The sequence below is a fragment of the Chiloscyllium punctatum genome, chromosome 3 (assembly GCF_047496795.1).
Source record: "Chiloscyllium punctatum isolate Juve2018m chromosome 3, sChiPun1.3, whole genome shotgun sequence".
Lineage (NCBI taxonomy): Eukaryota > Metazoa > Chordata > Chondrichthyes > Orectolobiformes > Hemiscylliidae > Chiloscyllium > Chiloscyllium punctatum.
In genome coordinates this window covers 44,293,305-44,320,365 of record NC_092741.1, presented here as the reverse complement: position 1 = coordinate 44,320,365, position 27,061 = coordinate 44,293,305, and the positions used below count along the sequence as shown (strand labels likewise).

Here is a 27,061-nt window from a genome sequence, read left to right as displayed (position 1 = left end):
TTGTGGAACTTTCGTTTGTGGATGACAATATTGTTTCAGCTCTCTCTGAAGAGAATCTTCCAGCCTCACTTAACACCATCACAGATGCATATCAAATGATTGGTCTCAGCCTCAACCTCAAGAAGTCTCAAATCCTTTACCAACCTGTCCCAGGTCAAAACAAGTCCTTCACACCATTAAGATCAGCTGAGAAACATGGGCACATTTCCCCTATCTGGAAAGCTACCTCTCACGTAAGGCTGACATTGATACAGAAATTCAACATTGCATCAAATTTGTGAGAGCCACCTTTGGATGTCTAAGGATGAGAATCTTCAACAACAATGATATTCATGCAGACACCAAGATTTTTGTACATAAGGCAGTCATCCTTCCAGCTTTTCAATATGGCTTCAAAAGCTGGTCTATATATAGATGCCACCTCAAGACCCTTGAGAAGTACCATCAAGGCCATATGATACAGGAGCAGAATAAGGCTATTCAGCCTACTGAGTCTGCTTCACCATTTGATCATGGCTGATATGTTTCTAAATCCCACTCTCCTGACATCTTCTCATTTCCCTTGATCCCCTTGCTAATCTCTGTCTCTATATTTCTGTTGTAAATACACTCAATGATTTGGCCTCCATTGCCTCTTGTGGCAGTGAGTTCCACAGATTTACCACGCCCTGTGGCTGAAGAAATTGTTCTCATCTCACTCCTAAAGGGTTATTCCTTCACTCTGAGACTGTGCCCTTGGGTCCTAGTCTCTCCTACTAGTGGAAGCGTTTTCTCCATGATTGCTCTATCCAGGCCACTCAGTATTCTGTAAATTTCAATGAGATCCTCCCTCATTCTTTGAAACTATATCAAGTACAAACCCAAGTCCTTCACCTTTGGGATAATTCTTGTAAATCTCCTCAGGAACCCCTCCAATGCCAGCACATCCTTCCTTAGATACAGGATCCAAAACTACTCTCAGTATTCCAAATGCAGTCTGACCAGTGCCTTATAATTAGAGGCATAGCCTCAGCTTCAGTTGGAAGGACAGGCATCCTAACATCAGCACCCTTCAAGCAACTAATAGCATAGAGGCCATGATCATCTGAAACCAACTCCACTGGACTGCCATTTGCTTAGGATACCTAAACTCTGACTGCCAAAGCAAATCATCTTCACCCATTTGAAGGAAGGCACTTGAATTAGAGGAGGATAAAGGGTTACCTCAAGAAATGCAATGTAAATGTCAACATGTGGGAGACTGTTGTTCAGAAGAAACTGACTTGGAGGAAGCTCCTGTGTAAAGGGACCCAATTCTCTTCAAACACTTGGTGTCAAGAGAAAGCACTGAAGAGAAAGTGGAGAAAGGAATACCAGCAATCTCAAGGCCAAGGACCCATTCCACCTGCCAACTTGTGTGGTCAGAGGTGTGGCTCAAGGATGGGACTCATCCGCCTCACAAGGATGTATGACCACTGACCTGGAATGTTCTGGGTGGACTATCCTATTCATTAGACAGTGATTGCCAACAACCACAAAGCTAGTGGGCAGAGGAATGTCCATGGATGTTGTTTATATGGACTTCCCCAGAGGTCATTTGATAAAGTCCCACATAAGAGGCTGTTCACTAAAATAGAAGCCCACAGAACTGAGGACAAATTACTGACATGGCTGGGACATTGATTCAGTGGCAGCTGACAGAAAGTAGAGATAATTACTAGTTATTCAAACTGGCAGAAAGTTATCACAAAGATCTGTGTTAAGGGCTCAACTACTCACATTATTTATTAATGACTTGGATAATGACATAGAGAATCATATATCCAAATTTACTGGTGACATAAAATTAGGTGGCATTGTAGACAGCGTAGATGATAGCATAAAATCACAAAGGGATATTGATAAACAAGATGAATGGGCAAACCTGTGACAGACGGAGTTTAGTGTAAGCAAGTGTGAGTTAGCCATAGAAAAAGGATAGATCAGAGTATTTTCTAGATGGTATGGAGTAGTATGTACAAGGAGAGTTAGGAGTTCAGGTGCACAGATATGACACAAACAAATACAGAAAATAATCGAGAACGCTATTGGAATGCTGGCCTTTGTATCTAGAGGACTGCAGTATAACTACAGAGGTTATGCTGCAGTTATACAAAACCCCGGTTAGTCCCCCCTTGGGGTACTGTGAACAGATCTGGGTTCCACACCTTGAGAAGGATATATTGGCCTTAGAGGGAGTATAGCATAGGCTTACAAGAATGATACCTGGACCTCAAAGTTAGGAAGAGAGATTATACTAATTAGGCCTGTTTTTTTTTAGAATTTAGAAGGTTAAGGGATGATCTGATTGAATTCTTCATAGTATTAATAGGAAAAGGCAGGCTAGATAAAGATAAACTATTTCTACTAGTTGGCAATTCTAGAAGTAGGGGGAACAGTCTGAAAATTAGGGTCAGACCATTCAGGAGAGATGTGGAAGCAATTCCATACACAAAGGGTGGGAGAGGTTTGGAACACTCTTCCTCAAATGGCCGTTGATATTAGGTCAGTTGTTTTAAATCTGAGATCAATGTTTTTTGTTAAGCAAATGAATTAAGGGATATGGGCCAAAGGCAGGTCTATGGAGTTAGGCCACAGGTCAGCCATGATCTCAGTGAACAGTGCAACAGGCACAATGGGGTGAATGGCCTTTCTCCTATGTTCCTAGAATGCCCCCTGTAAGGAATCATTGCGCCCTCCCAGATTCGCTGTTCTGTTGATGCCACCTTCCACAGGACTGCCTCTCAGCAGTTTTCCTTTTTCTTTGAGCAAGATTACTGCGCACCATAATTGGCAGGGCTCTCAGCCTTGTCCTACTCCTGCCCTCATGCCGTCTTCTCCCTCCCTTATATCCTTATCATGTTCCACTCCACCAGCCTCCGCACTCCAAAGACTCAAACACTCCAATCCTGTTGCATTTCTGCCACCTTGAGCAGGGTGTTACTAGCAAGCATATTTTCCTGTTACGTCCCTTGTAGGGACTGCTCCTCCCAACACCCTGGTCCATTTCTCTGTTACTCCTAAAACCTCTCCACCTCCCCATGACACCTTCCCATGCAAATACGGAAGGGAGAACATTTGCCCTGTTACCTCCTTCGTCCTAACCATCTACAACCTGAAACACACTGTCCTTATGAAGCAGCATTTCAGTTCTTCCATGTGCTGCGTTCACAGCTCACATTAGGGTCTCCTCTTTTTTGGCAGCACCGAAGTCAGACTGGGTGACTGCTTTATGAAACTCCTCACCTCCATTAGAGTGACCTCGATATTCCTGTTGTTTGCTATTTCAGAATGCCATTACTAGACCCAGAGACGGCATGATGTCTCGTTAGTTAGCACTCCTGCCTCACAGCACCAGAGACCTGGGTTCAATCACACCCTTGGGTGATTGCCTGTGTGGAGTTTGCACATTCTCCGTGTCTGCATGGGTTTTCTCCGGGTGCTCAGTTTCCCCCCACAGTCCAAAGATGTGCAGGTTAGGTGGATTGGCCGTAGGAAATGCAGGGATAAAGTTGGGGGGTGGGGGTGGGGTGTCTGGGTGGGGAAGCCCTTTGGAGGGTTGGTGTGAACTTGTAGGGATTCTATGAGACCCAGCCTTCCCTGAGCCTCCCTTGCTAATGACACTTTTCCAGAAATTAGTGCCCCTCCCAATTCTGGCATTGAAATCTCCATGTCAACTCATTTCCCTTTGGGACACAGGACAACGACTAGTCAGGGCTGAAGACGAATTCTTCTTTGGCTTCATCTGTCACTTTTCGGATTGGGATGTCCACACTGTGGTCTACTGTTTCTGAGTTAGGATGTGTCAAAGGGTCATGAAGTATTTTCTTATCTCACAGTGGGGTTCGTAGAGACAGTCTATTGGTTTATATTTTCTGGCAAAGCCCAACTCCATGGAGTCAACAACATTCTCCCTCAGGGTTACTCTTCCAGAAGTGGGTGTCACCAACTGATCCATTATTGTCTGAGCTGATCTTCTGTTACCTGATGGATATAACTCAGGGCATCTGTGTCTTGGTTCACAGGGCAGCTGTGATAGCCATGCTGTAGTTCAGTTCGGGTCCTGCTGGGGTTGTCCATGAGTTTGCTTTTGTCACAGGTCCCAAGCTCCATTTTAACAGGATCTTTTAACATGGGGTAGCTGCTGCACACTGACTACCACGCAGTCCTGGGGGAGTGCAGTTTCTGTCCAACTGCAGGGATGAGTTGGACTGAAGGGTCTCTTTCCATGCTGTATGACTCTATGACTCTATGACACCTGTCATCTGCAGCCAAGGCCTATGTCTGGCCACGAGGGCATAAACTCAACCATCAGTTAAGAAGCTGTTGGAAGTTGCTTTGGGAAAATGTGGACTTTTATCTTAATTTATGAACTCCGGTTTGCTGATTGGCCCTCCTCACCTGTCTGTCTATACGTATCTCTCAAGCAACAGTCACTCTTCCTCCCTCCTTATCCCTCTAAACAGAACGTAGAGCAGTGTGTGTGTACATGTGGAAGTGAATATTAATTAGGCCTTATACTCTTAGAAATACACCACCCAATTAACTTAAATTTGGGCAGTTGCATAAGCTTTCATTGACAAGAAGCAACCGCATTTATGAATTTGTAGTTTTGGTGGATAATGTGTACCAATTTCATAAATGATAAGTCCATTTCTACATGTCTGTGATCCAGCTATATGTGGACTTTGTTTATTTGCTTCATTTATTTATGGAGAACAGTGTTTTGCAAAGAATTAAATAATGGTAGGGGTCTATGCATGTCATCATAGTTTATAAATCTGTTTAATACACTATGACAATAAAGGGGTAGGACCTTTTTTTTTCACATTGAGTTGCAAGCAGTGATTACATTAGTAAATGAACTTTCAAAGCTCCAAAGTTGCAAGTTCATAAAAGTTGTGGTAATCCTTGGTAGTTATTGCATTTGGTAGTGATTGATCCTTGGCATTGAGCATTGTAGTAATTGATCTTCTTCAGTAACGCTGTTAGATATATTGTGGAGAGCAACCCACAGAAATTGCGGTGTCCAACTGTAGGAAGGAAGAAGAGAACAACCCAAAATGAGAGGGCATATCCAAGGTGTTCGTGGCATTACCTTCAAGGCAGCCAGAAGTATGGCTGATTGCCCCATTCCTATTGCTCTCATTTCACCACCTCATCCTGATTCTCCCATCTGTCCTAACAACAATGAGGAGCGAGTGCCTGCTGACTAATGAAATATAAGAACAATTTCCGCTGAGAAATAATATAGAAATGAAGAGGGTGAATTATGTAATCTAAGCTGTCTAACCATCTCCATTTCGACATACACATTGATTGGTTTGTCCTGAATGCTATATTGAGAAGTGAGCTGTAATGATATTGTCAGAGCCTGTGATGAGTTATTTCTATAGTGCAAATTCAGCAGGTATTTGCAAAGAGGGTTATGTGAAGCAGTAAAATTGTGTAGTTTCTTTGTAGTAATGAAGCTGTGTAAGTTATATAAAAAAGGTTTTTATTGTAATTTGGATTTCAAACAGAGGCAGGTGGGTGTTGTTTATTTCTATGAAAGGTTTTCTTCAAAAAAAGTCATGTCTTTTCTGACCAGTGACTAAATTTAGCATTTGTCAGAAAAGATGACTGCTGACCCCTATGGTGTTAATGGAAAGATGTTTATACTGTGGGGCTTATGATAGGTAGCATGAACATTAAAGATTATTAGCTTTCTTTTCAGATCAGATGAATGTTGGATTGAACAAGTTTTTAATTTAATTTAGGGTTGAATTCAGAAACACATTTTGTTTCACTCCTCAAAAGAGTTCAGGGTAGTTAAAAGAACCAGTCACCTGAGAAGAAGGGTTTAGTTTGTAAAGTTTCCAAACTAAGAGAATTCGGTTAGAAATCTGCAGGTTATTCAAGCTGACAAGGGTTAGTGTCTCAGGCTTGTGAAACATTGATCTCAGCAGACTTTGAATGGACTCATTGAATTGTCTCCACAGTCCATGGAAATTAAAATGTAAGGAGTTAGCTAAATAGAAATGTAGAGATGAGATGAGGTGTAATTTTTCTGGACTTGAGTCTCCATGATGCATAGTGTCAGGAGGAAGTATGTTGAAACTTTTTTTTGTTGTGTGCTTGAGATCTTGATGAATGCCATCCATATTTCGACAGCTTTTTTTTCAAAGTTCTTCTTTTGTGTAGTAAACTGCTGTACGTTTGTTAAGGAAATCTGCAGCATCATATGAAAATGTCTGTGACTAACCACCATGTGAAATAACTAAGTGAGGGTCTATCAAGACAGGTTTCAATCTAGGATGTGGCTTGTCCAGTACTATCATTATCTGGGATCATAATTGATTAAATTCATTAAATATAACTTACTCGATATTATCATTTTGGAACCTGCCAGAGGGGATGAATGTGGAAATGGGGACTAAGCGGTAGCTTACTGTGATATACGAATCACTCCTGTTTTTGGCAACTATTGCTCTTGGTATTATAAGATTTCCACCTCTCCCCTTAGCCACAACCTCAGCTTATCTCTGTTTGCCGAAGCTAAGTTCTAGATTTTGGAAAAGGGAGAGATCAGCCTGATGCAACTGCTGGCTACTTCAGTTACTCCCTCATCTCCCCATTCCACTCAAAACTCAATACCCTGATGCTTCTACCCTTTCAGTAGGCCTATCCCTTCAAGAAACAGTAGCCTCTATTTTTCAGTTATTTATACCATCGAGAAAACTTTGGCAATACAGTTGGAAAGTTATAAGCCTTGCAACACTTTGCTACATTAAAGGTGCTATATCAAGGCAAGCTGTTGTTATTATAAATCTAAGTCAGTAAGATAAAGGCCCATAATCAACTATTTTATATTAATGTCATGTAATTTGGATGGCTATCAAATTCACTCTATTTTCAATGAAAACAATGTAGTGTCTTTGAGTGATTAATCTGTTTAGGCAATAAAATAATATTAAATAACTTCATACTTACACCAAACATCATGTTTGTTTTGGAGTAGCTACACTTTCTAATGTGCTTTCAATTGTTCTGACCACAGGTATGTGACTGGTGCAAGCACATTCGGCACACAAAAGAGTACCTAGACTTTGGAGATGGAGAACGACGGCTACAATTCTGCAGTGCAAAATGCCTCAATCAGTACAAAATGGACATATTTTACAAAGAGACCCAAGCCAACCTTCCTGCTGGGTTGTGTAATGCTGGGCATCCTCCAGTGGAAAATAAATCTGATAACCCAGGCGTGCAACTACTGACTCCAGAGTCTTGGAACATGCCACTGTCAGATGCTCGGAGAAAGGCCCCATCTCCTGTGGCACCTTCCTCGCAGACTCAAGTCCCCATCCATTCTGCATCAGCTACTCTGTCCCCATCCGATCCTGCCAGTAGTTCTACTGCCAAAATTCACACCCCCATCTCGAAGGCAGTGGCTGCAAATGAAAGTTCCAATATTGCACCAATGCAGCTTCAACAGCCAGCCAATATAGTGCCTCCAGTGGGTGTCCCTCCAGGTAATCCCTCTATGGTCATGACAAACCGAGGTCCTGTGCCTCTGCCAATATTCATGGAGCAGCAGATGATTCATCAGATTCGCCCATCATTTATCCGGGGACCTCACACTCCAAGCCCTAACAGCCCTCTGTCGAACCACATGATTTCAGGGCTTGGTCCTCCAACAGGGGGTTCCCGAACTATAGGTCCTAATTCCAGTCCCATGCACAGGCCGATGCTCTCGCCACATCTTCATCATCCATCTACACCCATAGTGCCAGGAAACCATCAAGGGTTACTCCCCTCAGGAGCACCCCTGCCAAATGTTTCCTTTCCACACATAAACATGATGCCAAATGGCCACATGCATATCCCACACCTTTTAAACTTTGGGGTGCCATCACTTGCTCCTTTGGTCCCCCCTCCAACGCTCCTGGTCCCCTATCCTGTAATCGTTCCACTGCCTGTGCCGATTCCGATCCCCATTCCAATTCCACACACAATTGACTCCAAATCCACCAATGGTATTTCCAGCAATGCTGAGAGTCTCATTCCAAGCACTTCTAATGATGAAGATGACACAAAAGAGCCAAGTAGTTCATTGACATCAGATCACATGCAGCCGAGGCCTTCCAAGTCCACTAAAGCCTCAGCTAACTGCTCAAGCCATTCTTTGAACCAGCCAGCCATACTTCTCGACACCAGCAGGAGTGAGGTTGTCGATCTAACGGTCAAGCCTAATGGTCCAATTAAAAGTGATTTTTCTTATGCTGACATGGTAGACTTTCCGCAAGATGGAGTCATAGACTTGACCATGAGCCATAGAAGCAGACTTAATCACATCGGTCATAGGCCATTGCATCCTTCTGTGAAACTTGAGAATGAAGGCAGAAGTGTTGTAGATTTGACTGTTGCTAGTCCAGATAAACGGAACTGTCTTGACTGTAGGGATTTTCCTGATTTGAACCCTATTGAATCAAAGGTGTTATCATGTAGTGATTCCTCCCACTGCAGCACTATCCAGCTAAATTCAGGAGGTGACTCTGATTTAACACCTTGTAATCTGGTTGTGAATGGCACAAAAAACGTGGATGGTTCCCACTGCTCAGAAGAAAGACCAGACCAGCAGCAGCAGCTACAACCACAACAACAGCAGCAGCAGCAGCAGCAGCAGCAGCAACAACAACAACAACAACAGGAGGAGATCGCTGTCAACGAGCTGGAGTCAGTCAAAGAAAACAACTGCACACCAAACTGTCAACTGGAGTTAGAGGCAGGTAAGAAGGCCTCAATTGAATCACCCCTGGGTGGGGTGGACAAGCAGGAGGTAAATCATAATCCTGCAGATGAGGACCATGCATATGCCTTGAGAGTAGTACCCAAGACGGGCTGCTTGATTCAGCCTGTGCCAAAAGCGACTGAAAAGACTGCCATAGCACCCTGCATAACCTCAACGCCAGTACTCAACACAGGGCCCGAGGACAGTGAACCGCCACTGAAACGCAGATGTCTCCGGATTCGAAACCAGAACAAGTAAAGGTTTGTTTTGAAATGCGTTTACAAAAACCTGAAGGCAACACATTTGCAATACAAAAGAAGATACAGTCACCTCTGACCTTTTATGGCAATGAGCATTTCAAAAATGGTTAATTGTAATGTTAACAAAAAAAAAATAAATATTTTAGGCTAATTAGCACAACATGTTTCCTCCAATAAGGCTTTATACATCCAAATTGGCAGTGATTTTTGGAGTTTTTCAGATAGCTTGATGGTGCTAATATCAAGGGATCCAAAACATGCCTTCCATGGGGGCAACACTCTGTGATACTTCACTCTCCTGGGTATGCTGATTAATCAAAAGTTTGCTGTACGTCATTTTAAAGCCCAGAATTCAAAGAAACGTTCTCTTTTATTCACCTGATAAAAAAATGAGATAATCATTCCATTTTAAGTGCATTAATTATATTTAGATGTCTTCCGTGTTACAATTCTGACAGGGCACAAGTTGTACACATAATGAACTTGTCATACAGCTACTTTTACTTGGCAGGTTTAAGACTGTTGTGGTCATGGGTGGCTGGTGGTGGAGAAAAATGAGTCCTTCTTCTTATATAAAGAAGACAGCGATTTCCTTTATATCAGTATTTGAAAACTGAGAATAGCAATAATACTGCCCTAAGGAAAAAAGTTACTGAATGTTTATTTATCACTGGATTCAGAAAGAGCTCTGAGTGAATATGCTAGCAATCATAAACAACCACAGTTCTGAAGACAGTTTTTCCCCCTTTAAGTAACTGCACAGTTTGGGGCCTCCCAGGGACAAATCCGGTCTGTCAACGAGAAAAACAAATGGGAATTTTTTTTGTTGGTCAGCAGGTGTCCATCAGGGAAAAAAATAAAAGTTGCAAATTCTTTGGTATAATTACATTTTGTTTTCTGCCCATATTGAAATGAAATATATGTTGTCTTCCTTAAACTCTCATCATGAAAAATAAAGACATTTTTACTAAAGTAGCACTTTGACTACAATAGGTTCCTTTTGAGATTGTGCGGATTTTGTCATCAGTGATGAGCTAGCAATAGTCTCAGGTGATTTCAAAGAAAGTCTGGAAAGATCTAGTGATTGCTGTGGCATGGATATTCTTGCCTTAATTTTCTTCCAACAGTGGCTGTAGCGAAATCTAGCAATAATAATGTCACTGAGCAGGCAATGTAGCCAATTATATTAAAGAATTCTCAAAGACAGCAAATCACTGAGCACAGATTGTCATTTACTTTTGAATCATTTCACAATGAGTGAAATAATAATTGGAACTATACACGTGGTGGAGATGATGGTGTAGTAATAATTTCACCGGACTCACGATCCAAAGACCTAAACTAATATACCGGGAAAATAGATTCCAATTCCACCATGGTAACTGGTGGAATTTAGTTTCTTTTTTTAAAATTAGAATTGAAAGCTAATTAGACTAATATTGACCATGAAACTACCATCTGGTTCAACAATGTCCTTTAGGGAAGGAAATCTGCCATCCTTGTTACTCCAGACCCCTGGCACGTGCTGGACTCTGAATTGCCCTCTGAAATGACCTAGGAAGCCATTCAGTTAATGGGAATAGGCAACAAATGCTGATCTTGCCAATGATGCTTTTACAGTCCATGAAAGAATGAATTTTAAAATTGGAGATTGAATTAGAAGCTGAAGAAATATTATAAATGGAAAGATTACTCTTTACAAATAAAGTTTAATGAGTGAGAGAGGTTGTTGTCAATAATTATGACTAAGTACACGCAAAAACCCAGTTACATCTCTTGCAGTAAGGCACAATTTTAGTTTTGAGGATTTTTATACTGGGGCTAGCAGTGTAAAAGGTGCAAGTCCCTGTCAAGTTATTTCTAAAATAAACACAAAGAACTACAGACCCTGGAAATCTGGAACAAAACAGAGTGAGCTGGAGAAACACAGCAGGTCTAGCGGCATCTGTTGATAGAAAAGCAAGGCTAATATTTTGAGTCAACTGACATTTCAACATTGGCTCAGTGGATTCAAAGCATTAACTCTGTTTTTCTCTTAACAGATGTGGTCAGACCTGCTGTGTTTCTCCAACACTCGCTGTTTTTGTTTAAGTTTTTTTCCAAGGTTTTAACTGTGCGCTCGTGGATGGGCTGAGAATCACTGAGTTTCACTTTAAACTATCTGTGTAAAGACACCAGATTTTCCTGTCAGTTTTATTGCTATAATGACAGAGAACTCTGACAGCTTTGCTATGACTGAATGCATAAATTCCAGAACAATTAATTGAATGCTAAAGGGATAATGGATTGAACAAACTGGCTGCCTAATTGAGGGGACTGAATAGTGAGTAAAAGTGACTTAAGTCAGGTGCTGTCTGTGTATAGGAAATGTGCCATGTACAAGGCAGAATGGTAGTATAAATGACAACCTTAAAGTAATTAGTAATACAAATTGCACATTCTTGCATTTAATTCCAATGAGGACTATTATAATTCTTCTGAGTGTGTTAACATTCCCATAATTTTACACCGAGCATCTTTGAAGAGCATTACAGCTACACATCTGAAAGTCTCTTGTTGCACTGGAGGACTAGCTTGCTACCTTAATGGAGACAGGAATTTAAGCTCCTACATGAGGACACAGAAAGTAGAATGGAGAGCTTTCAAGCAACTAAAAATACAAAATTATCTTCTGTACAATATGCAGGATTTTGTAGATTGTGAATGGACCTTGATGAGAGAACTTTTTTGGGATGTGAACGGAGACTATGACAAGTTACAGTAATAACGTTATTATTGTGATGATTAAAGTTACACACATGGGATGAGGAAGTTATTTTAGTCAAATATCTGAAAGCATTGTGCAATGGAAATGTGGAATAAATGTATTACAAATTAGTTGAGCTGTTCTTGTGGCATAAATTAGATGGGCTCTTATCATAGGACATAGATGCTTAAGTAGACTATTCGGCCCATTAAGTCTGTTCCAGCATTCAATGAGATCATGAACAAAGAGACCTTGGAGTGCAGGTTTATAGTTCCTTGAAAGTGGAGTCGCCGGTAGACAGGGTAGTGAAGAAGGTGTTTGGTATGCTTGCCTTGATTGGACTGTGCATTGAGTATAGGAGTTGGGAGGTCATGTTGCGGCTGTACAGGACATTGGTTAGGTCACTTTTGGAATACTGCACGCAGTTCTGGTCCCCCTGCTATAAAAAGGATGTTGTGAAACTTGAAAGGATTCAGAAAAGACTTACAAGGATGTTGCCAGTGTTGGAGGGCAAGCCTGAACAGGCTGGGGCAATTTTCTTGGAGTGTTGGAGGCTACGAAGTGATCTTGCAGAGGTTTATCAAATCATAAGGGGCATGGATAGGGTAAATAGACAAGGTCATTTCTCTGGGGGAGTCCAAAACTAGAGGGCATAGGCTTAAAGTGAGAGGGGAAACATTTAAAAGAGACCTAAGGGGCAACTTTTTCATGGCAGAGGGTGTTGTGTGGATGGAATGAGCTGCCAGAGGAAGTGGTGGAGGCTGGTAGAATTACAACATTTAAAAGGCATCTGGATGGTATGGGACTAGATTTATTAAGCATATCTGGACAGCATGGACAAATTAGACCAGAGTCTGTTTCCATGCTGCACATCTCTAAGTTGCTGACTGATCTGATAATCCTCAAATTCACTTTCCTGCTGTATCACCTTTTCCTTTGATTCCCTTAATGACTAAAAATGTCTATCTCAGATGTGCGTACACCGAATGCAGCCTTTACAGCCCTCTGCAGGAAAGAATTCCCAGAATTGCTACCTTATAACAGAGGAAATGTTTCCTCATCCCTGTCATTCCTGGGTAACCCCTTACTCTGAGATTATTTTCACTGGTCCTAAACTTCCCACGAGGGGAAGCAATCTCTCAGCCTCAACCCTGTGAAGTCCTTTTGAACCTAATCTCTCATGTTTCTAAACTCGTGTTGTTCTGCCCTAGTGTAGCTTGCTGGAAATCATGCCCTACTATTCCCATGGGTGGAGTGAAAGACCAGAAGGCAGTTCAGTGGTCCTTGGTTCATGGAGATGAGCTTTTGGCATGTCTGGACAGATTGCTCCTTGATTTTCCTTCTCCAGGTACTTTCACTTACTTACAGAGGTACGAGGTAACTGGTTCACACTTATAAAGTCTCTGATTTATTGATTAAGGGCATGCACTGTACAGCAGCTGATGAGGGGAAATAAACTGGCTTTCTATTGGCTTGAGGTGTTTTTTAACTGCAAATAGGAGAACGGCTCCCCCCTTTCCGGAGGTCCGATGGCTTCTGACTAATAATTCACACCCACAAGCTGTTCAGCTACCCGGGAGACAATCACATAGTTGTTGGCAGGTAGAAGGCCTTTGCCATTGAAAACTAGTAACAGGTCCCCAGACCAGTCAGCTACTTGTTGCTGGCTGAATCTCCATTGTATAAACTCCAAGGCTGCAGTTCATCTGCAGTAAACTTTCTCTCGTTGCTTGAACAAGCAACTGTGTAATCAGCATTCATAATGAGTGTCAGGTAACCTTTAAAAATTACATGTCATCCTTCCCACAATTCTTGGCTTTTAAATCAGTCCTTTTCCCATTTTCCATTTTATAGCTCAATAATGAAAGCCTTTGCACCATTGAGTACAGACCTAGCCTACTCAACCTCTTATCAGAAAATTCCATCATACCTGGGATTTTTATCCTGCTTCCACTGCCAGTATCTCTTTCCTTAGATAAGGGGACCAATACTGTTCACAATGTTCTTGGTATAGTCTGACCAGTGCTGTACAGCTTTAGCAAGACTTCCCTATTTTTATACTCTATTCCCTTTGAAATTTAGCCTACATTGCATTTGTCTTCCCTGTTACCTGCTGAACTTTTACACTACCTTTTTGTGATTTATGTACAAGGACTCCCAAATTGCTATGTGGTGCAGCTTTCTGCAGTCTTCCTCCATTTGAATAACTTTCAGATCTTCTATTATTCCGGCCAAAGTGTATAACATCACATTTTCCAACAGTATATTCCAAAAGGCATATTTTTTGCCCGTTAATTTAGTCTGTCTGTATCTGTCTGTAGATTCTTTGTCTGCCTCACCATTTAGCTCTCCACTTGCTACAAGCCTGGCTATGACACGTTCTCTTCTCTCATCCAAATCATTTATATATATTGTAAATAATAGTTGCCTCAGTACTGATCCATGAGGCATTGCACACCACTAGATTGTCACCTTGAAAATATCTCCTTTATCGCAACTGTCTTTGATTAGTTAGCAAATTGTCTTTCCATTCTGAAGTATTACCCAAAACACAATGGACTGCTAACTTATTAAGTAGCCTATTTGTACTACCTTATCAAACAGCTTTTAGAAATCCAAATATATTACATCTACTGTTTCCCCTTTATCTATCCTGTTTGTTACCTCAAGGAATAAATTTGTCAAGCCTGATTTTCTCTTCATGTTGACCCTGTGTAATTATATTATGTACTTCTAAATATTACATGCTATTATATATATATATAAAAAACTACATCCATCTAACATTTTCACAGTATAGGACATTAAGCTGACTGGTTTACAGTTACCAGGTTTTTGTCTTCGTCCCTTTTTGAATAAAGATGTTACCTTGGCGGTTTTCCAATCCTCTGGAACTTTTCCAGAATCTGGGGATTCTGGAAGGTAACTACCAATGCATCAACTATCACTGTCATTTGTTTTTTACTTTCATTAATGTTCTAGGATCTATTCCATCAGGTCCAGGAGATGGATTGGCTTGTAGACCTATTCGGCTTCATAGAATTTTCATTGTCTTTAGTTATGGTTATTGTGTTTATTTCCTCTGGTGGAGACCTTTTTTATTTCCAACAAACTGAAATTTTTACCAGTATCATAAGCATAAAATCTAATTACATTATTTAAATAAATTACAAAACAACTACCCAAAAGATCTGTTAATGTGAGAGCGTTGTAGCGTTACGTTTGGCGAAACTTTATATAATGGCTTGTAATTAAGGGTCAGAAGTTGGTACCATCTCTCGTACTTTTGAAATTTACAGTCTGTCTTTTGAAATGATTTGAATTATTCAATAACTTTAATTAAGTGGCATGAATAACAAAGTCATGTAGAAATTTATTGTTAAGAAATTGTGCTCTTTATATGGGTAAGAAACATTCACTTCTGAAATAACTCCATGGAAGCCAGTATCTATTACCGAGTCACCTTTTACTTACACATGCACTCTAACCAGCGAGCTCAGAGCCAGTCCCTAGAGACAGGAGAATCCCTGCGACTCCAGCCAGGACTCCCTGATCGGACCAAGTTAACAGCACAAACAAGGAACTCAGACTCAATGAGATCCAATTGGCCAACCTCGTTCCAATCACTGCACCTTCTCTGGATAATTTGAACTAAAGAAGTTAAATTAAATTAAAAGAAGCGTGTTTCAATCACTTGTGGTTTTGATAATGAAAACAAGAAACATTTCACAGCCCCAAGGCTGAATAAGCCAGTTAGCTTAACGTGCATCAAAATGTTTATGTATATACTTAGTAATCTGGTTATAAGCACATAATAATCATATAATAACAAAAATAGATAACAAATTCAGGAAACAGGGAGATGACAGACTGTTATTTAAAAAGTGCAATATTGAATGAAAATAGTATTTTTTAAAAAAAACAACTATTCCTATGTTAGAGATCCTGAAGTACATATAAATTTAATAATTTCATTACTTTGGTGACTCAAGCCATGTAAAAAAATACTGTAGCTTGGTCCTCCCCATCCTTCATCTTTCAGGGCTGAATTTAGTTAAAATTCTGAGTTGCTTTGGTTACTCTGAGCACAGTTGTCATAGCCAGTTCTGAAACCAGGTATATTGCATCAGAGATTTTCCAAACTCAATACTCTTCTTGTTTATAGGGTTTCAAATTTTGTGACATAAATGGTATTGTTTTAACAACCTACTAAGATCAGTCTCCATGTGCTGATGTGTTCTCGGGAATTGTTTGTGCATGTCAGAGGCCTGAAATCAGCAGAAACCCAAACGTCCATTTGAACGTAGTGCAGAACCTGTGTTGCAGAGTCAAGATAAAGGAGTAATATCGGCTAGGAGTAAGTAATGCATTATCTAAATCACACTGTGATTTTGTCTCGATGAAAATAAATTACTTTGGAGATGTTCACATTTATGAGCGTTTCCTTGTCCTGCATTACTTCAAAGAACTGATTAAAGGATCTTAAGTTGTTCAGGTGGCCCAATGTGTAAAACCCCCAATAGCTTTACTGCATTACATGATATGCTGATTGGATTAGGTGAAAAGGAGCAGAAGAAGCTCGCATCCAGCATGAAAACTGGCATGATTTCTTTTTTGAGGTCAAATGATCTATTCAATTCTGTACATTCCATGGAATTGTATGAAGTTTTAGTACATCTGAAAACTAAATGAGTAGGCGATGCACTTCGGAAGAAGCCTAACAAGACAAGGGAGTACTCAGTGAATGGCAGGACACCAGGAAGCTCCGAGAATGGAGAGGTTTTAGGGTACTTGTCCTCGGATCCCTAAAGGTGGCAAGAGAGGTTCATAGAATAAATGTGTCCCAGCTTGATATAGCAACTGTTCTGCCCAAGATTGCAAGAAATTACAGAGTTGTGTGAATGCAGCCCGATCCATCACATAAACCAGCCTTCCATCCATTGACTCCGTCTACCCTTCCTGCTGTCTTGGGAAAGCAGCCAACATACTCAAAGACACCTCCCACCCTGGTTATACTTTCTTTCACCCTCTTCCATCGGGCAGTAGATACAAAAGTTTCAAAACACATACGAACAGATTCAAGAAGAGCTTCTTCCCACTGTTATCAGACTTATGAACGGACCTCTCCTATATTAGAGTTGGTCTTTCTCTGCGCCTTTTCTGTAGCTGTAACACTATATTCTGCATTCTGTTCTATTACCCTGATGTACTTAAGTAAGGTATGATTTGTCTGGATAGCATACAAAACAATACTTTTCACTTTATCTTGATACAAGTGACAAGAATAAATCAAATCAAAAGAAGGCATATGGGCTTTATCAGTCACGGAATAGATTAAAAGAGCAGAGGTTATGATGGATTAAAAACTACAAAAACCAAAGAATTATGGATGTTTGAAATCAGAAACAAAAGCAGAAATTGCTGGAATTGCTATAGGTAATGTTACAGATGCTCAAACTTTATTCAAGCCACAACTAGAGTACTTGTGTGCAGTTCTGCTCATCTCACTATCGGAAAGATGTGATAGCTCTGGAAGGTGTACAAAGGAGATTCACCAGGATGTAGCCTGGGATGGAGTGGTTTAGCTAGGAGAGAGGCTGGATAAGATTGAATTGTTTTCTTCAGAGCAGAGAAGGCTGAGAGGGAGCCTCACTGAGGTGTATAAGATTATGAAGGAGTGAACAGGCAGATAGCAAGCAGCTATTCCCCTTATTTGAACGTTCAATAACTCGGGTTTAATTGTAAGGTTAAAGGCAGGAGGTTTAAGGACATTTGGAGGATTTTCTTTTCACCCAGAGGGTGGTGGGAATCTGCAACACAAGGCCTAGGAGGGTAATTAAGGCAGAAAATCTCATATCCTTTAAAAACTACTTGGATGAGCACTTGACATGTCATAACATTGAAGGTTATGGCCTAGTGATTAAAAGTTGGATTTGTATAGGTTTTGAATAATTTTTGTCATTATGCAGGCTTGATGGGCTGAAGGGCCACTTCTACTGTATGATTATTTGTACAGGGAAGTTCTGTAAACATGAATATTGCAATATTGAAGGAATTCCATGTTTGCATTGTTGTTCCCACTTCAAATGGCATCTGTTGCAGTGACTTTGCCCATCCAATTTGTTTGGTGGTCTCATTGTAAGCACTGTTTACAGAGCTGCTGGTTCAAGCACTAGTAGAAGAAGCTGTAGATGAGCTGAAGCCAAAGGTGTGTACACATGGATATTCAGACTGCTACAAATAGCTGATTGGTCTGTGCAATATAACGAGTGTCAGGATACCTGCTTTCAAAACAGGCAATAATCTTTGCACCATCTTTGGTTGTTAATTTGTTCCTTTTCCTATTTAAGTCACCGTAAAAAGGCACAATGTTTACATTTTATATATTCTGTTTAGGTCAGAGGAGGTACTAAGTGCCACTGTCTCACATAATCCTCCCTCCATGACTTCTCCCTGAAGAGAAAATGCACCTTTCAAACATGCATGGCTCCCCAGTCCATACCTTTTTTTAATACGAGAAGCAAATTATGATGTGATATTTTTCAGCACACTTTAAAAGGAGACAATACTTTATTCAAGTCTTTATTGCTGCAAATTCTAGTTGTACATATGTCTGTTTCAGCAGTCCTTGCAGATCCCACAAACTGAGAACACGATGAAGGTGATGTGGAAATTCTTCAATATACTTGGTGACAATAGTCTTGGAATCACACCTCTGTGTGTTGAGAAATAATTGTTGCATCAGACTAAGCTTCATTTTTGAAAAAAATCTACACATTAGCAAAATGGAATAGGATTGTGGTAAATCTGAGGTTCCAGGGATCTGGAAAGCATAGGTTCAGAATTAAGTCATAGAGATGTACAGCAGGGAAACAGACCCTTCGGTCCATCCGTCCATGCCAACCAGATATCCCAACCCAATCTAGTCCCACCTGCCAGCACCCGGCCCATATCCCTCCAAACCCTTCCTATTCATATACTCATCCAAATGCCTCTTAAATGTTGCAATTGTACCAGCCTCCACCACTTCCTCTGGCAGCTCATTCCATACACGTACCACCCTCTTCATGAAAATGTTGCCCCTTAGGTCTCTTTTATATCTTTCCCCTCTCCCCCTAAACCTATGTCCTCTAGTTCTGGACTCCCTGACCCCAGGGAAAAGACTTTGCCTATTTACCCTATCCATGCCCATCATAATTTTGTAAACTTCTATAAGGTCACCCCTCAGCTTCTGATGCTCCAGGGAAAACAACCCCAGAGGTTTTGTTCAACCTCTCCCTACAGTTAAAATCCTCCAACCTTGGCAACATCCTTGTAAATCTTTTCTGAACCCTTTCAAGTTTTCACAACATCTTTCCGATAGGAAGAAGACCAGAATTGCACGCAATATTCTAACAGTGGCCTAACCAATGTCCTGTACAGCCGCTACACTTCCCAACCCCTGTACTCAATACTCTGACCAATAAAAGAAAGCATACCAAACACCTTCTTCACTATCCTATATACCTACAACTCCACTTTCGAGGAGCTATGAACCTGCACTCCAAGGTCTCTTTGTTCAGGACTCCCTAGGACCTTACCATAAAGTGTATAAGTCCTGCTAAGATTTGCTTTCCCAAAATGCAGCACCTCGTATTTATCTGAATTAAACTCCATCTGCCATTTCTCAGCCCATTGGCCCATCTGGTCCAGATCCTGTTGTAATCTGAGGTAACCCTCCTTGCAGTCCACTACACCTCCAATTTTGGTGTCATCTGCAAACTTACTAACCATACTTCTTATGCTCGCATCCAAATCATTTATGTAAATGACAAAACGTAGAGGACCCAGCACCAATCCTTGTGGCTTTGAACTGGTCACAGGCCTTCAGTCTGAAAAACAACCGTCCACTACCACCCTCTGTCTTCTACCTTTGAGCCAGTTCTGTGTCCAAATGGCTAGTTATCCCTGTATTCCATGAGATCTAACCTTGATAATCAGTCTCCCGTGGGGAACCTTGTCGAATGCCTTACTGAAGTCCATATAGATCACATCTACCGCTCTGTCCTCATCAATCCTCTCTGTTACTTCTTCAAAAAACACAATCAAGTTTGTGAGACATGATTTCCCACGCACAAAGCCATGTTGACTATCCCTAATCAGTCCTTGCCTTTCTAAATACATATACATCCTGTCCCTCAGGATTCCCTCCAACACATTGCCCACCACCGAGGTCAGGCTCACTGGTCTATAGTTCCCTGGCTTGTCCTTACCACCCTTCTTAAACAGTGGCACCACATGAGCCAACCTCCAGTCTTCCGGCACCTCACCTGTGACTATCGATGATACAAGTATCTCAGCAAGACTCCCAGCATTCACTTCTCTAGCTTCCCACAAAGTTCTAGGGTACACCTGCTCAGGTCCTGGGGATTCATCCATCTTTACCCATTTCAAGACATCCAGCACTTCCTCCTCTGTAATCTGGACATTTTGCAAGGTGTCACCATCTATTTCCCTACAGTCTATATCTTCCATATCCTTTTCCACAGTAAATACTGATGCAAAATACTCATTTAGTATTTTCCTACATTTTCTGCAGCTCCACACAAAGGCCGCCTTGCTGATCTTTGAGGAGCCCAATTCTCTCCCTAGTTACCCTTTTGTCCTTAATGTATTTGTAAAAACCCTTTGGAGTCTCCTTAACTCTGTTTGCCAAAGCTATCTCATGTCCTCTTTTGCCCTCCTGATTTCCCTCTTAAATATACTCCTACTTCCTTGAACTCTTCTAAGGATTCACTCGATCCATTCTGTCTATACCTTACATATGCTTCCTTCTTTTTCTTAACCAAACCCTCAATTTCTTTAGTCATCCAGCATTCCCTATACCTACCAGCCTTTCCTTTCACCCTAACAGGAATATACTTTCTCTGGATTCTCGTTGTCTCATTTCTGAAGGCTTCCCATTTTCCAGCCATCCCTTTACCTGCAAACATCTGCCCCCAATCAGCTTTCGAAAGTTCTTGCCTAATACCATAAAAATTGGCCTTCCTCCAATTTAGAACTTCAACTTGACCTGAAGAATGCTTAGGACCTTACATTTTCAACTTAGCAGAAATCATACTATCTTACAGCATGGTGTCTCTTTGGCAGGGCTATCCAGTTAATCCCATTCTTCAGCTCTTTCCCTCTGTTCGTTTCCTATAGGCCCATGTAAATGTTACCCATTTCCAAATCGATACCTAATTCCTTTTTGTTATTGGCTCCACTTCCACTCTTTCAAGGTATTGTCTTCCAGTTATGAAAATTCACTGCAAAACTGTTTCCACCCCCCCCCCCCCCACCCCCCCACTTTCCCTTTTTCAACTCTTATTAATTATTCTCAGCCCGATTATTGATTCTTCTACCAATGGAAATAGTTTCTCCCCATTGACATTGTGCATAACTTCCAGAATTTTGAATAACTCTAGTCAATCTCCCCTTAAAGTTGTTTGTTTTAAGAGGAAGCTTCTCTAGTTTATCCACAATAACTGAAGTTCTTCATTTCTGTAACACCCCTCTGCATTCTGTCCAAGAAAGAAAGGACCTCTGATTATCATAATGGACCCAGTCAAAGAGTTTAACACATAAGAGAGAGTGTGATGATTCATGATGAGAAAAGTTCAGCTATCAGATGACAGGTTTTATTTCCTTTTGTTGAGGAGGATATCAAGCCATGTTTGTCAGCAGTGCTAAAGTCTCAATGGAGCTTCAATTATTTTTTATTCAGTCATAGATATGGGTGTTGTTTATTGGGCCAGCATTTGTTGACAATCCCTTTTCCCAAGTATTAGGCCATTTCAAAGGGCGGTTAAGCGTCAATCACATTGCTTTTAGCCTGGAGTTGCATGTAAGCCAGAAGAGGTAAGGATGGCCAGTTTCCTTCCAGAGACCAATCTGGGTTTTTACAACAATTGATAGTGATTTTCACGGTCACCATTAAACTTTTAAGTCCAGCTCTTCTGAAAAATTGAATGCAATTTCCACAATCCCTTGAGGTGGCATTTGGACCTGGGTCCCTCGGACATTGACTGAGCCTCTAGTCACTCGTCCAGCGGCAATGCCAACCACTATGCCATCACATCCCCAATAACTGTATTGTGTGGAAAGGAATTGGCCAGTAAGTGGAAACTGCTTTTTTTGCAGGAAGGTTTCATAATCGAAGAGAGGATGAGATTCCATCCTCTGCATCAAAACAGACTAACATTCAACATTGTGGGAGTCTAAAACTGACTCTAAGTTGGCAACCATCCATTGTTTATGTGAGGAAGAAAGACATGTCCTTGCTCTTCTTTCTTGGCCCTTGCTCATGCTCTTCCTTCCACAACATCAACTATTCCATTTTGTGCCACACAAAAATTTGAAAGGAAAGAAAATTACAGAGTTGTGTTCAAAGGTCAGGGGAATGGGTTGAGTTGGATCTCTCTATCAAACAGACATTGACTTGATGGGTGGAATGGCCTCCATCTGTGCTGTATCATTCTATGATTCAACTGAATTGAGGTTATGTCAACTATTCTTCTTCCAACATCAGTTCTGAGACCAAAGCTTATACACAAGTATTAGAATCAAGAAATTGCATAGGGAATTTTCTTTGGTAAATCTATGTAATACATAACTTAAGGGTTTTCCTCAACCCTCACCCCACAGCCCAGCATTTGATTCCACTGCCTACTATTACAGTAAGTTGTATTAAACAGGCAGGTTTAGTGTCTCCTGTGGTTTGACTGTATGTGTAATAGTATCTCCAATTGCTATCTTTCAGCTTCCACTTGCTAAATGTGATTTTCGTGACTGCTGTTAACTAGTATTTCACTGTTGTAGCAAATGGCTATTTTACTGAGTGAAGTGAGATCGAATGATCTACTTATATTATCTGCTTATATTACACAGCAATGTACTGAAAGTTGTTGTATTGGATTTGCAATATGGAAACAGGCCATTTACCAAACTAATCTATGCCAGTGTTTAAGCTTCTCATGAGCTTCCTTGCACTCTTTCTAGTTAACAAGCCTTCTCTTAAAAGCAACTGTGTCTTCAGTCTTTTCTAGTAGGTATAACCTTAGAGTTGTGGTATTATATTTGTAAATTTGTTTGGACTTTCACCAGTGCCTTAATGTCTTTTTGCCTGAATTCTGAACAGTAATCTGGAGAACTGTGAAATCCAATACATTTAAATGGCAAAACAAGTTACATAGCAGTAGCCACAACTGAACAAGAGCTGGGTATACACAGTATGGTGTGTGTAGTTATTTGAAGGTTACAATTTGTGACCATAATTTCCAGCATTCTTGACATTTCCTGCCGCATGGAGAAATAGAGCAAAGGATCTCAATGAAGGTGAATTACCAGATGTATCTCAAAACTCAGAAGAAACAATATTAAGCAAATAATTTACAATAGCCCTGTGTCGTGTAGTGACCCATGCATCTTCTCATTCATATATGTGCGCACCTACAAGTCCATAGAAGTTACAATTCCAACAGATGATTTGACCCACCCATTTTCTGACATTGTTTACACAGCACTCAGGCAAATGAATTGAATCACATTTATCCACCTTATTTGGATTTGAGTTTGCTCTTTTTCTTTTATCCATCAGTCTAATCTAATCTTGAATGTTTACATAATTTCTGTCATTAACTTTGGAAGTTAATTCCGTAGCCTTGCAATTCCATAAAGTTTCTCCCACAACCTGTTTCAAATCTCTTATATTTAAGCTTGTATTGATTGCTCCTCATTCTTAGTCCCAGAACTACTTGAAATAACCTGCCCTTATCCACCCTGCCTTTTCCCTTCACTAAGTTAGTATTGCCTCTGTGGAGATGATTGGAAAATGTACGGTTGCATTAAGGAGTTTTAAAGGTCTTCAAAGTAAAGTGATGCAATAGTTTCCAACTCAGCGTTTCCCTGTGTCAAAGTACTCCATACACCAACACACCTCTGCATCACAATTTCGTTAATATCTCTCTGACTTGCAGCAACAATTTAAAATAAATGACCTCTTGCTATGGACTCAGAAACCAGAGAAATGTTTTTCCTTATTTACTCTCATTAAAAGTTCCTCATTATTCTCAGTCTTATGCCCAAATCTATCCTCAACAATTGTTTTCTAATCTTCCTATCATCTTGATAAATCTGTGCTGTCCACATTTTATTGATTTAATGTGGATTCTATACTGGGGCTCCCAAAACCTCACTCCTAGCTTGACCTAACTCGTGTTTTCCACAAACATCTTTAATGTCATATTCCTTGATGTCATATGCATCGAGTACTTCTGTAAAAATACACATTTCATTGAAACATTTTGTTGTGCACTTTCCAATTGCCAGAATTACCAGTGTATTGGGAAAACAACAGGAGAAGTTGCCAAAAATCCCCAAAAGAACTGAGGTTTCTGTTAATCGGAAACAAAAACAGATGTTGCTGGAAAAGCATGACAAAGTTAACATATTGAGGAAGAGTCACCGCACCCGAAACGTTAACTTTGATTTCTCTTCACAGATGCTGCCAGACCTGCTGAGCTTTTCCAGCAACTTCTGTTGTTGTGTAGAAGTTGACAAGTGGACTCTGTTTGTCATGACAATACCATTAGGGATATGAGAAAGTGAGGACTGCAGATGCTGGAGATCAGGATTGAAAAGTGTGACACTGGAAAAGCACAGCAAGTCAGGCAGCATCTGAGGAACAGGGAAATCAATGTTTCAGGAAGGGCTAATGCTCGAAACGTCGATTCTCCTGCTCCTCGGATGCTGCCTGACTGGCTGTGCTTTTCCAGTGCCACACTTTGACAGTAGCAATACACCAGCAAGCTGATAGTAGCTACTGAGCTCATTTAAACTTTAAACCAGGTAGTTTGACTCTCATTGATAAAGGAATTGCCCTGAAAAATGAACCAGATTTTGGGAAGTTGGAACAGGTGCAGTATCTGTACACATTCTTTCTGTAAAGGACAGTGTGCATGAGTTCTAAATTGATTGATTGTCAGCATAATTCTTAGTACAGTGTATACTAATGGTTATTTAGCTCAAGTTACTCAATAACAGAATCACATCTGATGTTGGACGCTATGTTTTGTACTTTGCATGTGAGAACTGATTGGGGCACAATGAACATCCTGCTTCTTGTTACTTGTTACTCGGGACATATTACTTGATGTGAACGACCAGTCATTGGAATGACAGACTGTATGCTAGCATCACAACTGCAATTAAATTCATATATTTCATTACTCACCTGTGTAAACGGCAGAATATCTGTTTGGACTGTTGACAGCACTCTGTTAATGACAAACTAAGTTAACTGTGATTCTGTGATTAGACAACATTTACAAAATAATCCCGAATATATGAAGAATTATGCTCACAACCAACTTCAGATGGTTAGTTGGTTTCACAATGTGGCACGTGTGTTTAGACTGTAAGTTCACAAAGGCCCCGTTCTTTGCAAACTGAAAAGCTGTGCGGCACACACAATAAAATAGGTGACTGCAATTCTCTATTGCATTTTTTCAAATCAATGCTTTGAATAACAGAGTCAACTTGCCTGATTTAAAATTTAAACAAAGCTTGGCAGTTAATTGTCAGTCATTACCTAACTTTTTATGTTCTCCATGGTAGTGCCTCTGCCAATCACAATTCACTTGTCAACCAGTTAGCATTGTCCCTTCGTACACCATAGATGTTTTTTTTACGTTAGTAAAATGAATCAATTATTCTGATGCGTGCACAATAAAAAGTTTCAACAAAATGTCATTCTTCAGTAATGCTCGTATATCAGTTTATAAAACCCAAAATATTGTGAACATTTTCTGATTCCATTTATTTTCTGTTCCACCTGAGGGAGTTACATACCTGAACTTCAACATGTTGCTGTTCATCCATACTTTTCAACATTCATAGCTCTGAATCTTATTTTGTTTTTTGGCCCGAGTCCAAGTTGTATCAAAGTTTTGAAACGTTTGCAGCCTGGAGACCCGACAGGTTCCCTTGCTGTATCTGACCAAACTTGCCTCATTACTGCTCCTCGGATGCTGCCTGAACTGCTGTGCTCTTCCAGCATCACTAATCCAGAATCTGGTTTCCAGCATCTGCAGTCATTGTTTTTACCTCATTAATGACCTACTAAGTCCCTATGTCTTCGTTCATAGCTGATTTCTGCTCCATCTTGCCACATGCTACTCCCAGAATAAATCATCACTCAGCAGACATCCAGGAATTAAGCATCGTCTGTTATAATTATGTCACGTTTAAAAGTCCATCCTGCAACTGGACAAGCACTGTCAGGCCAGAGCCACCCTGCACAGTTGTTGTCCTTTGCATCAGACATAGCAGGCAGGGGAAGGTTGGCACCCTGCTTTACAGGCAGGGTCCTGGAGATCCTGCTAGGTAGGAACATTGTCCTCCCCCAGGACCAGCAGTGGAGGCTATGACACCAGAGTGTTCCAGCCTGGTCTGAGTTTATCCATTGGCAACTTGCACTGCTTGGAGAGAATTTCACCATGTCGCTTTTTGTGAAATATGTAAAAGGCGGACTGAGATGACCTCAATGTCAAGCTGGGCATTGCCACCTTGTCACTTGATCATCCGAGAAATCTAGTCACTCACACCCCTGTAGGATTCTTTCCCTTCCCATGGCCTTGCAATGAGCAACACTGATTTGTAGAATCACCTGTCTGTCTACTCCACAAGTTAAAGTTTTAAATTGGAGCAAGGCCCATTTTGATGGTGTTAGACAAGAACTTTAGAAAGTTATGGGGGAGGTGGTTTGCAGGTAAGGGGACATCTGACACGTGGGAGGCTTTCAAAGGTGAGATAGCCATAGTGTAGGATAGTATATTCTTGTTGGTGTGAAGGGCAGGCTATCAGGAGTAGGGAACACAGAGGGCCTGGAGATATAATGAGGTTCTGGTCAAGAAAAAGAAGGAGGCATATATCAGGTATAGGCAGCTGGGATCAAATGAATCATTTGAGGAGAATGGGGGTGCAGGAGTACACTTAAGAGGAAAATCAGTACGGCAAAAGGAAACATGAGATTGCTTTGGCATTTAAGATTAAGAAAAATCCAAAGAGTTTTTACAATAAAATTAAGGTCTAAAGAGTAACTGGTAGAGAATAGGGCCCCTTAAAGATCAACAAGGCCATCTATGTGTGAAAGCATAGAAGATGGACAAGATACGAAATGAATATTAGGCATCAGTATTTATTGTGGAGAAAGACATGGAAGCTAGGGTACTCAGGGAAATAAGTAGT

General features: G+C 40.8%; 1 protein-coding gene across 8 annotated transcripts in view; it reads left to right on the top strand.

Annotated features, from left to right (window-relative positions):
• Nucleotides 1-27,061, top strand: part of sobpa (sine oculis binding protein homolog (Drosophila) a) — a 361,393-nt gene that overhangs the window by 298,897 nt on the left and 35,435 nt on the right. For 6 of the 8 annotated variants that reach the window (XM_072552588.1, XM_072552556.1, XM_072552576.1 and 3 more), the window contains one exon: nt 7,058-9,048. In XM_072552588.1, coding sequence (XP_072408689.1) covers nt 7,058-9,046 — 1,989 coding nt within the window. In that variant the 3' untranslated portion in view covers nt 9,047-9,048. Of the gene's footprint in view, nt 1-7,057; nt 10,260-27,061 lie in introns of those variants that run through there. The other 2 variants (XM_072552534.1, XM_072552524.1) reach the window with 2 other exon arrangements.